Source organism: Mauremys mutica, chromosome 15, assembly GCF_020497125.1.
Source record: "Mauremys mutica isolate MM-2020 ecotype Southern chromosome 15, ASM2049712v1, whole genome shotgun sequence".
Taxonomy (NCBI): Eukaryota; Metazoa; Chordata; order Testudines; family Geoemydidae; genus Mauremys; species Mauremys mutica.
This window is the reverse complement of record NC_059086.1, coordinates 10,898,494-10,912,048: the sequence shown is the minus strand read 5'-3', so window position 1 is coordinate 10,912,048 and position 13,555 is coordinate 10,898,494. Positions and strand designations below refer to the sequence as shown.

At 42.6% G+C, this 13,555-nt stretch overlaps 1 protein-coding gene across 2 annotated transcripts in view; it reads left to right on the top strand.

The window, feature by feature from the left end:
• The window catches only part of LOC123349755 (butyrophilin subfamily 3 member A1-like), a 39,650-nt gene extending 26,317 nt beyond the window's left edge, over window positions 1–13,333 (top strand). The window contains exons 7-12 of one of the 2 annotated variants that reach the window (XM_044987928.1): window positions 2,359–2,385; window positions 3,783–3,809; window positions 5,704–5,724; window positions 7,800–7,826; window positions 8,448–9,335; window positions 9,923–13,333. In XM_044987928.1, coding sequence (XP_044843863.1) covers window positions 2,359–2,385; window positions 3,783–3,809; window positions 5,704–5,724; window positions 7,800–7,826; window positions 8,448–9,335; window positions 9,923–10,005 — 1,073 coding nt within the window. In that variant the 3' untranslated portion in view covers window positions 10,006–13,333. Of the gene's footprint in view, window positions 1–2,358; window positions 2,386–3,782; window positions 3,810–5,703; window positions 5,725–7,799; window positions 7,827–8,447 lie in introns of both variants that reach the window. The other variant, XM_044987927.1, reaches the window with a different exon arrangement.
• Window positions 13,334–13,555: the final 222 nt, after the last annotated feature.

The following is a 13,555-nucleotide window of genomic DNA, read 5'->3' as shown; positions in this document are numbered from 1 at the left end:
AGAAGTGTAAGGTTATGCATTTAGGGATGACTAACAAGAATTTTAGTTATAAGCTAGGGACGCACCAGTTGGAAGTAACGGAGGAGGAGAAGGACCTGGGAGTCCTGGTTGATCGTAGGATGACTATGAGTAGGCAATGTGATGTGGCCGTTAAAAAAGCTAATGCGGTCTTGGGTTGCATTAGGCGGGGTATTTCTAGTAGGGATAAGGAAGTGCTAGTCCCGTTATATAAGGCGTTGGTGAGACCTCATTTGGAGTATTGTGTGCAGTTTTGGTCTCCCATGTTTAAGAAGGATGAGCTAAAACTGGAACGGGTACAAAGAAGGGCCACTAGAATGATCCGAGGAATGGAAGGCCTGTCGTATGACAGGAGACTTGAGGAGCTCGGTTTGTTTTCCTTAACCAAAAGAAGGATTAGGGGAGATATGATTGCACTCTTTAAATATATCAGAGGGGTAAATACCAGGGAAGGAGAGGAATTATTTCAGCTCAGTGCTAATGTAGACACGAGGACAAACGGATATAAATTGTCAGTCAGGAAATTTAGGCTTGAAATTAGACGAAGGTTTCTAACCATCAGGGGAGTGCAATACTGGAACAGCCTACCGAGGGAAACAGTAGGGGCGAAGGACCTCCATGACTTTAAGATTAAGCTAGATAAGTTTATGGAGGAGATGGTATAATAGGATAACGGGCTAAGTCACTAGGTCAATTAAGTGCCAAACTGGTACTTAATTGGGTCAAATTGGGTCAATAATATGATATTCTTAACCTCTTTCAGAGGGTGTGGCTGGAGAGTCTTGCCCGCATGCTCGGGGTTCAGCTGACCGCCATATTTGGGGTCGGGAAGGAATTTTCCTCCAGGGCAGATTGGCAGTGTCCCTGGAGGTTTTTCGCCTTCCTCCGAAGCATGGGGCAGGGGTCGCTTGCTAAAAGAGTGGGTAGATCGGCTAATGTGGCCTGCATCTTGCAGGAGGTCAGACTAGATGATCATAATGGTCCCTTCTGATCTTGAATTCTATGATTCTATGATTCTAGTGTAAGGCCTGTGCATCCTGATAGCTCCCTTTAAATATCTTATGGCATCAAATAAATGTCGCTAAGCCAGATGACAGTGTGTCAGTCATTACACTGATCTCAAGGTGCATGTGTAAAAATAAGCTCGTCTCACACTCTCTCAATGATATTTTCTCCTCTTTCCATATCCCCACCTATTTTTACCTCTTGTTTTGTTATATCTATTTCATGGGCTGATCCTGAAAAGCTTTATTTGCCATAGTGCACCACCTCCATTATGAAATCAGGGAAGTGTGAGTATGTTCAGGGTCCTTGAACAGTATCCCCAGAGACACAAAGGGCAGAATAATGAATCTCACCCCTGGGAAAGGACAGAGTTCAGTGGACATATATAATTTTGGCCCCTTTGAGTTTGACAGTACTTTTGCCATTGATTTCAATGAGCCAGGATGTCATCCACAGTCAGTACATAATAATTGTTATCTCCCCTGAGGCAGTGTGGTCCAGTGTGATGTAAGACCTGAGAAACCTCACTTCTGTCCTTGGTTTAATGACTGACCTTAGGCATGTCACGTTACCACTCTGTGCATCAGTTTCCCCACCTGTAAAATGGGGATAGTGACACTCCTCTCCTTTGTAGAATGCTTTGGGACCTAAAGATGAAACACTCTAGATAAGAACTAGGTGTTATTTTTATTACCCTTCAGGATCCAGCTGTGCTCCCTAGCCACAGAGTCAGGTTAGGCCACAGAGCTCAGCTCTTCCTGCCATAGGCACAGAGTTGAGCCCTAAATGTGGAACAAAGAGCCAAAAAGAGGGGCCTGGTTCAGAAACAGGAAGCTTGAGATAGTTTTAAATAGACTGAGAGAGATGAAGATGCCACAGTTACAGGATAGCTGCACTCCTGCCCTCTACAAGCTCTCTTGGCTTTACCTTTTCAAGTGACAGGCTGGAGCCATCCCCATTCTAAGGGTGGAATCCCATGATTCTCCCACTCACAGACCAAGTTCCTAGGCCAGAGCCCTCCCATTTACCCTTCATATTTCCTTAGTTGGGCCAACTGGGTTTGGCGTCTGCAAGACAATTCTTTCCAGGTGCTGTGATAAGTATGAAAATGCAGGTGCTCCAGACAGCTCCTTCAGAACCATGTACTGTTTGTTTACCCATAAGAAGATAGCGTTCACAGAGAGAGAGAAATAGAGTCAGAGAGATTAGTGATGTAACTGGTTATTTTCCTATCAAACATAATCTTCAAGAAAATTCTCTGAGGTGTTTTGCATCAATTGTATATTACAAATCATTACATGGTTGTATAGTAACATGCCATTCTCTTCCATGCAGACACTGCGAAGAAGGCGTTGGAACAAGGTACAGTAAAAATTACTGTCAGGGCTGAAAATTTCAGATATGGGTTTTCACGTTATAATTAATTAGGAGCAGTGAGACATAAATACTGTGACATTTGTCACAGACGTTGCAACATGGCATCTGGAGTAGATGCCTGGGGGCTCAGGAGTAGATGCCATTAACTCCCTGTGTGACTATACACAAGTCACTGATCCTTCTTGCCTCACCTTCCCCATCTCTAAATCGGGATAATATTACTCAGCTGCTTCCAAGGAGTGTTGTGAGTATCTGTTTTTAAGCCAGATGGATGCAATCTTTCCTATGCAGAGGGACACCGCAAGACCTACATGCCATTCAAAATAGGACTTAAGTGAAACTTAAGTGACTTAAGTGGTATATAAGCATTATGTAGGCTCTCTACATTGGGTTGATTTCACCCTAGATAATTATTAGTGTTAGAAGCCACCTGCAGTTTGGAAGAACAAAGAACATCTGACAGGGGAGAACAACCATCTCGCATTCTTCATTATTATTAATATTACTGTGTTTTAACTGTAATCTCTTAAAAGCACCTCCACAGTATCAGAAATTAATTTCAAATATTTCTTTGCAACTAAATCCATTTAGCCTTTCCTATCACAGTCTAGTTCATCTGGGAAATCAGTGCTACAAATACATTCCACTTCAATGGGGAAAAAAAGAAGCAAACAATTCCCTAAGTTAAAAAGTAGGCAGTGTTCAAACTTTTAAATGTAAACAGGCCACAGTCTTATCTACAAAGTTTTGCCAGTATAGCGGTCTAGTAGCTGAGGGTGTGATATGAGATTTTATGAGATTGCTGTTAGTGTAGATGCAGTTATATTGGCAAAAAAGTGCTTGTGCTGGTATAGCTTATTTTATGTGCTGAACCACAGTAAGCTACATTTTTTTGCCAGTATAAGTAGGACTTTTGCTGGCATAATAATGTTGTAACAATATCACTCCCCTAATTGATATTGCTGTACCTGCAAATCACTCTAGATCTGCCCCACATAAGGCTATGTCTACACTAGAAATGCTAGGGTAGCAGAAGGGGTTCTTCAATCATTATAGTAAATCTACCTCTATAAGAGGCAGTAGCTAGGTCAATGGAAGAAATCTTCTGTCAAACCAGTGCTGTCTACACTGGGGCTTAGTTCAGCTTAACTATGTCTCTTAGGGGTGTGAATTTTTCACATACCTGAGTGACACAGCTGGGTTGACCTAACTCTCTAGTATAGACCAGCCCTTAAATGTAACAACTGATTGTTTACCACTTTTATAGTGATCATTAGTTTTCCCTTTTTCTATGCAGAGAATCAGTGTATGCATTTCTCACAATGAGCTGAAATTCCTTTTTTAAAATATCAAACTGGTAATCAAAGCTTTTTCTTTTACAGAGCATCAGGAGCTGCAGGAACGACTTGGTAGGGCTCATTTTATGGTACAGAATTAATAAGCAGCTATAATTGTACAGTGTAGATTGAATTATGGGTAATTTGGAAACATAGGTATATAAGGGGATTTTAAGGATATTATATGAAACAGTGAGTAATAGAGAAGTTTATTCAGTGTGCTTTCTAACAGTCTATCTTCTCCCCCCTCCATCCTTACTCTCAATGTGTGATCTAAAAACTAATAAAAAAGTTTCAGCTTTTTTACTATAAATAATCATAACATTAAAACTACGGAACTGAGTTCCTTCAGATTTGGTTTAGTAACTCCTCAACATCAAGCCAAGCTACGTTTAAAGATTATATTCCGTATCCTGGCAAGGCACCTCCTTCACGTTGCTGGACTCAGTGCTGTTTGCACTGGCAGAGGGGGCAGTGGGGAGGGCTGGAATAAATCAGCCGCACTGCAGACACATGGTCTTTTGGGGTTTCTTTCTCACTATTTTCCAGGCAGGCCCAAGGAGTGCTCCTCTGCCAAACAAAAGAAATTCACAACTCAACACAAACCAAAGGGGAATGGCAAACCTTTCCATATCCCCTATCTGGAGGGAGGGGGGCAGGTGGCCTTGTTATTGGCCCCAGGGTGCCCATCCTACAGGTAGGTAGGTAATATCCCATATGGGGAGAAGCACAGCCTCCTACCCTGGAGAAGCCTTTCTCCCTGCTACCTCTAGCCCTGCTGCGGCAGCTTGTCTCTCCTTCTCTTTCACCAGAAGAGGGGTATTTAAAGGTCTCAGACAGCCCTTACTTGGACTCAGCTGTCCCTAGTTGACCTGAACCTCATTTCAGCTTATAGCTAAAAGGGAATTTATCATTCTAGGGCTAATCATCTGCCTTCCATCACCGTTTACAGCCATCCAGCCTGATTTTGTCACACTGTCACTTGTTTTATGTAGGAAATTCCCATTTGTATTAAAATATACATTATTAATTGATAAACAATTTATAATCATATAAAGGGAAGCCTGTATTTTAAAGCACCAGAAGAAAAGCAAAGTTTTAGCCTCCAGCTGTAATTCCACATTTCCTGACTTTTTAATGCCTGATTTCTCAATCTCATTATTACAATAGTGATACTGATATCTGTACAGAATATTTTATATAACTTGCATTTAATTATGGCACCCATCACCATAGCATTAGGATGTACTAAAGTAAATTAAAAACAAATACAATATACTGTCTGTCCTTTTAGCTGTCCATTTATGATAAGCCAATTCAAAATGAACCTGGCTCTGAGGAAAATAGCAGTAAATATTGTCAACGGTAAAATTAGCTACTGAATAAATTTTACATTTTTTGAGCCAAAGGCATTGCTTTTACCACTATTACCCTAGGGGATTTGTCTAAATCTGGTAGATTCTCTGCAGTACTCCTGTTGGAAGAAGGTCCCTCGCACCAAACAGAAAAAGAATCTGAAGAATAGCTCAGCTCTCAGCACAGTAATAATGGATAAATCTGTAGAACCAGTGAATAAGCTGCATTTATTTTGGAGCTCTGGGTCCCTCACCTGTGCTCTTACCACTAATTCCTCTCTGCTGGGACTACATCTATGATTCCAAGCCTCTGAGCAGCCAATGGAGATGAGCTACAGCAAGTACTGAAGCTTTACCTGTATATAATAAAGCTAGCATAGACTTCCCTTTTGTTTTTCCCTTTAATGTGTTTCAAGCACTTTGTCTCTTTCTCACTCCTTGAGATTTTCAGTGAAAAGAGACAATCTAGCCCTCAATTTGAAAACCTGTACTTGTGCTGTATAAAAACTGAATTAGTTTAGTCTTATTTTTTCCTGCATTTCTGTAAACATCCAGTAAACTGTGCCCTCCACACTAATAAAAGTAAATAATACCAGATCTTTTCATTTCAGACAGAGCAATCTCAGAACTGGGTAAGTCAAGACATTTTTTGCATCATGTTTTTTATATATAACTTTGACATCTGTGAGGGAAGGGTGTCAGCAGCAGCAGGGTTTGAACCTGGAGTTCCATGCAGGAGCCTGGGACCCCAAGCTAAAAGACCTAGTGCCTTAACCAAGCTATTACAGATGTTATCAAGTTCTAGGTGCTTAGCCAGCTCTAGAGGGAGCCAGAGTGCCACATGGAGTGAGCATGGCTTACATAAACACAAATCCTACTCTGAGCAGAAGCAATATCTTCTCTGAGTCCTGCAGTGCTAGCAATAGAGTGGCCAGTGAACAGGGCTCTGGAGTCTGTTCCTAGCTTTCTAAGGGACTTTGGGGAAGCCACTCCCAGTTTCTGGGTTTCAGATTCCCCACTGGGAAACATTGACAATCTGGGTGGAAATTCAGGTTGGGGGGCTGCCTGCCTCCCAAGGTCTGTGAGAGTGAGGGATTATTTTCCAGAATAGGGAAAATGATCCCTCACTCTCACAGTGTTGTGTATTTGGTTGTCATGGTTTTTGTTGCTATGGCAACTGAGTTAGATTATTATGGGTTAGCTCAGCCGGTTTCAACCAGCTGAGTGAGCTCTCTGTATATCTGTAAATAAAATGGAGGTTTTGGTTAGCTGCCTGCTCTCTGGCCTCAAGTGATTGCTTCCTACACCGGCTGCCCCAAGGATATAACACACAGACCTTGGGAGACAGGCCAGTCCTCGCTTACAGACACCCCCCAACCTGAAGCAAATACTCACCAGCAACTGCACACCACGCCACAGAAACACCAACCCAGGAACCAATCTTTGTAACAAACACTGTTGCCTACTCTGTCCCCATGCCTACTCTAGCGACACCATCATAGGCCCCAACAACATCAGCCACACCATCAGGGGATCATTCACCTGCACATTTACTTATGTGATATATGCCATCATGTGCCAGCAATGCCCCTCTGCCATGTACATTGGCCAAACTGAACAGTCTGTATGTAAAAGAATAAATGGACACAAATCAGACGTCAGGAATGGTAACATACAAAAGCCAGTTGGAGAACATGTCAATCTCCCTGGACATACAATAACAGATATAAAAGTAGCCATCCTTCAACAAAAAAACTTCAAAAACAGACTTCAAAGAGAAACTGCAGAGCTACAGTTCCACTCCATGTATCTGATGAAGTGGGTTTTATTCCCAAATAAAAAGCTTATGCCCAAATAAATCTGTTAGTCTCTAAAGTGCTACAAGGACTCCTTGTTCTTGCTGATACAGATTAACATGACGACAACTCTGAAACCTGCAGAGCTACAATTCATTTGAAAACTAAACACCATTAATTTGGAATAGAGAGTAGGAGTGGCTGGTTCACTACAAAAGTAATTTTCCCTCTCTTGGTATTAACCCCTACTCATAAGGTATTGGGAGTGGACCACATCCACTGTGACTGAATTGGCCTTGTCAGAACTGGTTCTTCACTTGTAAGATAACTCCCTTTTCTTCATGTATCAGTATATTCATGCCTGCATCTGTAATTTTCACTCCATGCATCTGAAGAAGTGATTTTTTAACTCATGAAAGCTTATGCCCAAATAAATCTGTTAGTCTTTAAGGTGCCACCAGACTCCTTGTTGTTTTCATTAGAGTTATACTCATCCCCTGACCACATGGCTTCTCGGGTTTCTTGGACGTCAGTTCTCTCCTTTGTGTCCAGCTGTTTTGCACTACTGAAGAATTGTTCCTACTGTTGGACACAAAGGTTTTAGCCTCCCCATTTATTCTAACAAGCTCCATGGTTGTCTTGCCTCCAAGACCTCGATGGCAGACTGTCAGCATCTTTCATATAACAATATTCACTTTCCTTTATACAGCACTTTGATATCTACAGATAAAAAACATAACATGAGAGCTAAAGAAGTAGTATAGCCATAGGCTAGTTCTGAAGCCCTTACCCATTGCAAGCATTTTAACTGGAGTGAATGGAACTTCTCCTAATTAAGGACTGGACAAACTGGCCAAATCTGAATTCTCACTGTCTTGAGTTCCATTAACTTGGTGATTCTTCTTTTACAGATTTCAGGAGGGCTCGGAGCTACATGGGTGAGTTAAACTCTCTAATTTGACTGCCACCTTATTAGGGTTAATTTTCCAGACCCTGAGGGAGCAGGAGATGGCACTGACATATGAAGGACTGAGGGACTTAAGATCTGGATATGAAGGCAGGGTCTATGTTAATAGCAGATACTAATATTTGGAGGGAGTCTTTCTTTCTTTCTTTCTTTCTTTCTTATATATTTAACTCATAGATTAAAAAAGCTAGTATTTGTACATCAATCAAATATGAAGTGTATATTTATGTTCTTTTTAATCAAACTAATGGGATCTATTGATAATTGTGCAGCACCTTCAGCACAGATCCAGTGGTTTTCATACACTAAAATAAAGAAAAAAGTTTCAGTGTATCCCTAATGTGGGGGTGCCAATAGCTTGATTCAGGAAGTAAAGACTGGACACTAGTTTCCTATCACAAGTAAAACAGCATAAATTGTTACTGAAAATATTTCCTTTAACATTAGAAGCTATTCCTTTTACTCCTCAGGACTTCCTTTGATATTGAGGTTAACTTGTGGTTAATGGGGCTATTCTGTTCACAGTGCTGTGGAAACTTGGGGTCCCTGACTGATCTGTGGCTAATGGGGTTATCTTGGTCTCTCTTCACAGTTCCTCTCACCCTGGATCCGAGTTGCAAACACCCTGAACTCACCCTGTCTGCAGATGGCAGAACAGTCCAGCACAAGCCCACTTCTCAAGATCCAGCTGTCTCCTCTGGGGCCCTGATTGCTGTGGGGAGGGAGGGATTTGTGACCAGGAGGAATCATTTTGGGGAGGGTGAGGTTTGCAGGTGGTACTGGGAGGTAAAGGTTGGAGACAGCCCGGACTGGGAGCTGGGGGTGCTGAGTGAGACTGTGAGGGACAGCGTGAAACAGGAGAGGTTGGAGAGACCCCCTGAAGGGGAGTGCTGGGCTCTGAGGAGATCGGGGGGGTGGTATCAACCCAGGGAGGCCAACATTGTGATACAGAGCTGGGGTGTGAAGCCGAAAGTGGTTGGGGTGTATCTGGATCTAGAAGCGGGGAATCTCTCATTTTATAGTGTCAGTGGAATGGCCATTATCCTGGAGATTTCTGTGGAAGGTTCTGAGAGATTGTTCCCATTCCTCAGCCCTGGTCACGCTGCAGGGAGGGAAAAAGGGGAACCTCTCAGCATCTGCCTCCCCAGCGACTGGGATTTCTCCCAGAAATTTGGGACTAGTTCAGGAGATAACACAGCCTCTGCACAGTCTCCAGCCTCCAGAGATGGGAAAGGAGCTGGAGACAACACAGGTTCATCTGCATTGGGAGAAACATCCCTAGCCTCTGGACATTGTCCTGCCTCTGGAGATGGGGATGAGAAAGAAATCAGCACAGAGTTCTCTGTGAGAGAAGATGCCCCAAAGCACCAGACCATCGACCAGCTCCCAAAGAAGAAAGAGGATAAAACAGATCAAGAACACACACAGCTGGAAACACACTCAAAAGCAGAAGCAGGGAAAGAAAAGCCAGAAGCCATAGGTAAAAAAATCCAGAATTTTTTCCAACGGGGCAAAGACAGTCATAAAGAAAAGAATGCTCAGAACGTGAATCCAGGGGGGACCTGTATCACTGGCTCTCTTGTTTCAGGGATTCCAGGGCCAGGAGATATAACTGGGGAATCAGATCCAACCACTGCCACCTTGGGAAAAACTTTGCCTGAAAGAAAAAGTGGGGAAATGGAGACCCTTAAGGAGCTTCCGCCCCCCTGAACTTAAATGGAAACTGCAACAATTAGTGCTGTTCAAAAACTCACACTAATTAAACAGGATTGTTCTAAGTGGAGGGAACTACATCAATGCTATTGTTAACTTTGGGAATTTAAATACACAGAAGGGAAATGCAGAAGGGAATTTTTTCCCATTAACATTAACATATTGCAGACATACACACTCTGATCCTGCCAGTGTTAGTGAGTCACAGAATGAGGCATTCTATACATAGGACCAAATTTTGAGTTTTCACACCCCATAGCCAGCAAGTTATAGTGCTTTAATTTGCCAGTGTAGACATGGCCTTAGCGTTACTCAGAGAACCTTACCTTTTGCACTTCCTGACTTTTGTTCCAGTTACATACCCAGTAAATAGGACCAATATTTTTAGAGAGGGAGAGAAAGTTCAAGGACCACTGCTGCACATGCTGTTGAGGTGAGCCAATGCTTGTTTGGTTACTTGGACACCTTAAATAGGTAAATGTATGTGCAAATGGCTAATTTACACTTGCAATTGTGGTAACTATATCTGCAAATGCTATTGCACAAAGGGACATCCATATTTTAGAGGGAAAGTGTGCCTCTAAAGTCGGACTCTCAGTGTTACCACACCTAACTTTTAAGCACCTAAAAAATCACTGGGATTCACAAAACCTGAATGTCACACCCAGGCTCCCTGTACAATGCATGGGAAGAGATAAGCAAAGGAAAGAAAGGAATTAAGAAAAGCCAGCACACTAGGCAGGAAGCCTCCTAAATTAGGCAGTTGGAGTATTACATACATCTGGATATTGCCTCTTTTTTGAGCCTCTGTCCTCTGTCCGGGTGGATTTTTCAAATAATGGGCAATATCCTGGGTTTTTGCAGAGCAGTTGTTGCAACTCAGAAAGAGCCATGATTGGTCCACTTGCCAATTGGTCCCTCCCCTGCATCTGCAGCTGATTGGTCCATTCCTTGGCAAGCCATGGCTTCCAGATCCCACCCACCCAGGCCCCCAATACCAGCCCTGGGGAGGGTGTTGCACAGGGAGATGCTGACTGAGTGATGGTGCTGCATCCTGGTCTTGCACCAGTCGCCCTATCACCAGCCCACCTTCCACCTCCAGGAAGTATCCCCACTGCAGGCACCTCCAGCTCCTGCAACTGTACCCCCCTCTAGCGCTCCCTTCCCACCTTCAGTGTCCTCTTTTTGGGAACCTGAAATTTGGTAACCCTAAATTGGAGATGCTCAGCTGAGAGGTGTATGCTAAGTGCCCCCCTCGCACATTCAGGCAGTTCAGTGTCTAAATGTGGCCTGGAAGGAGGCCCGTAGCTCTGCTTACCATTCTCGGTTGAGAACCTTCTCCTGGAATTAGGTACCTAAGGCATTTCTTCTTTCTGCTGAAGGAGGCCTTCCCTCACAGTGGTTAACCTAGTGGTTAGGGTACTCACCAGGGCTGAGGGAGACCCAAGTTCAGTCCCCCCAGTGCCTCATGAGGAGAAGGGCTTTGAACAAGTATGCCTTTATCACTGAGCTACAGGATATTCTCATTTGCTTGGTCCTACACCCCTCCAGAGTTCAAGTCTGAGAATAGGGTGACCAGATGTCCTGATTTTATAGGTACAGTGCCAATATTTGGGGCTTTGTCTTATATAGGTGCCTATTACCCCCCACCCCCTGTCCCTATTTTTCACATTTACTGTCTGGTCACTCTATCTGAGAATGACTGTCTAACCTGGTGGTTAGAGCACTCACAGGAGAGATTAAAAGAAAACAGACTGCCTCACAGTCCACTGACTAGGGCACACACCTGAGACAGGATACAGTCCAGTTCAAATCCTTTTTTCTTATCAGGAAGAGGGGAGACTTAAACCAGGTATCTCCCACATCCAAAGTCAACACCTAAACTACTGGGCTACGAATTATAAGATAGGGGCTCCACCTTCTCTCCCTTACACTTTGTGTAGAGTTAGGTGGCCTCTGAGCATGCCCACTGGTTCAGGACTACAAGTAAGCTAGGAGGAAGAAAACCCATATTCTTCTGATTCATGCATCGCTCTGGGGCTTGAGCATCAACGTGCCCAGAGGCAGAAACATAGGTATTGAGGCAACATTTACTTCAAAAATGTAGGTGCTGTATGAGTTTAGGCACCTACATGGTTTGGGGACACATGAGCAGGGGCTTTTGTAAATCCCAGTGGGGCCTGATTCTGGGATTGAGATTACTAAAGTGGCAGTTATGTATCCAACTTTGTGAAGTTTAGGAGCTAATGTCCCATTTTCAAAAGGTGCCTTAGGCACAAAAGGACAGATTTTTAAAGATATTCAGACACCTAAAGACACAGGTAAATGGGATTTTCAGAAGTAACTGACACTCATTAATTTCTGTGGGAGTTCTGCACCTATAGCACTTCTGAAAATCCCACTAGATGCCTGTAACAGACTCACTATGATGGAGATGCCTCCTTGTCACAGCAAAATCCAGCATTGCAGTAACTCCGCCCCTGCCCCCTCGCTTTGGCTGTGGTGGGCTGGTGTGGTAATTTGGTCCTCCAGTCAAGACATACTCAGTTTTATACCCTTTCAGAATAACCCAATTATAAACCCAATAATATCCCACAAATCAAAAGCAATAAATACCAAATTTGCCACCCAATAAAGAATCCTTCCGTGCTCTTTTTTCCTCACAGACTGCTGCCTCCCAGGCCTTTCTCTCTGGAATCCCAGTTCCACTCACTCAAGCCACTAACTCTCAGAGCAAATTCCCTGGATTCCTTCCCCTTATCTGTTCCCAGGCTAAATCTTTACCCCCATATGTCTAGTTACAAATTTGCTTTTTCTAGTACCTCCTTTTTTCTGGACTACCTCCATCACATGCATGGCTCAGCCCATCTACCCTTGAAGGGCCAGCCAGCCTGTTATTGTGCCTATCTGCATCTTCAGGTGCCTAGGTATCTTTTGAAATCTGTCCCTTAGGTACTTGTGAAAAAAGGACTTCAGTTTCCAAGTCTCTTAGGTGCTTTTAAAATGTTTACCTGGCATCTTTATGTTTTAAGAGTTGAGCAGCTGTTTTGTAGAGAGTTGTGGTTTTCAATAAGAGAAAACACACACATTGTGTGTCATATGTAGACCTAACGTTTGTTGTTTCTTGCTTTGTTTTCCTCAATCACAAATAAAAACTCATTTTACACTGATAGAGCTAGTGCATGTGTTGCACTTTGTATATGGAAACAGAACACAAACTCTGAGAGTGAGGATGGGAATGTAAAACACAAAGAGGCACTCAGAGAAAGTGAGGACACCATGAAAAAGTCTCCTAAGTAAAAACAAAGGAGGAAGAACATAAAATTCCAACTTACGGAAATATATACAGAATTCAGATACAAATTCAAAGCTATGTTACGAGGATTTGACTGTATTTTCATTACGTGCTATCAAAGACAGTGGCAAGAACAAGTCCCTTTTGTCTAATACTCATTACAAAAGTGACCTTTCCAGGACATAAATACTTATATTTCCTACAGGAACTATGTTCCAAAACAAAAAAAAAAACCTTCTAGGTGGAAAAGGAAATGAATGGAATAAGAATTAACAAATAATTTAAAGAGAAAACAAAGGCAAATGGTGAGGTGGAGATGCTGCTGCATGTATTGTACTGTGCTATTGTAATCAAAAGGGTGAGTTTAATGTGATGGTTTTATTTCTACAACAAATATGAAGAATAAGCCTTTGTTTTGTAAAGGTTTCCTTTTTTATTTTCATTGTTCTAATAAAAAAATATAATTCTTTGGTCAGGTTATAGTTTCATGCTATTTTTAAACCAAAACTGAGGTACAAAATCTATGTATGTTTCAACCAAAGATAAATTCAAACTTACTATCAAAAAATTCCTCACTCTGGCTTTGACTTCACTGGGCTATAAGATGTGGGTTTTTTAAAACCCTGTTAGCTAACACATGTTAAAACTCCAGTGCAGACAGGGCAACATATTCTAACATGTTAGTTGGTAGA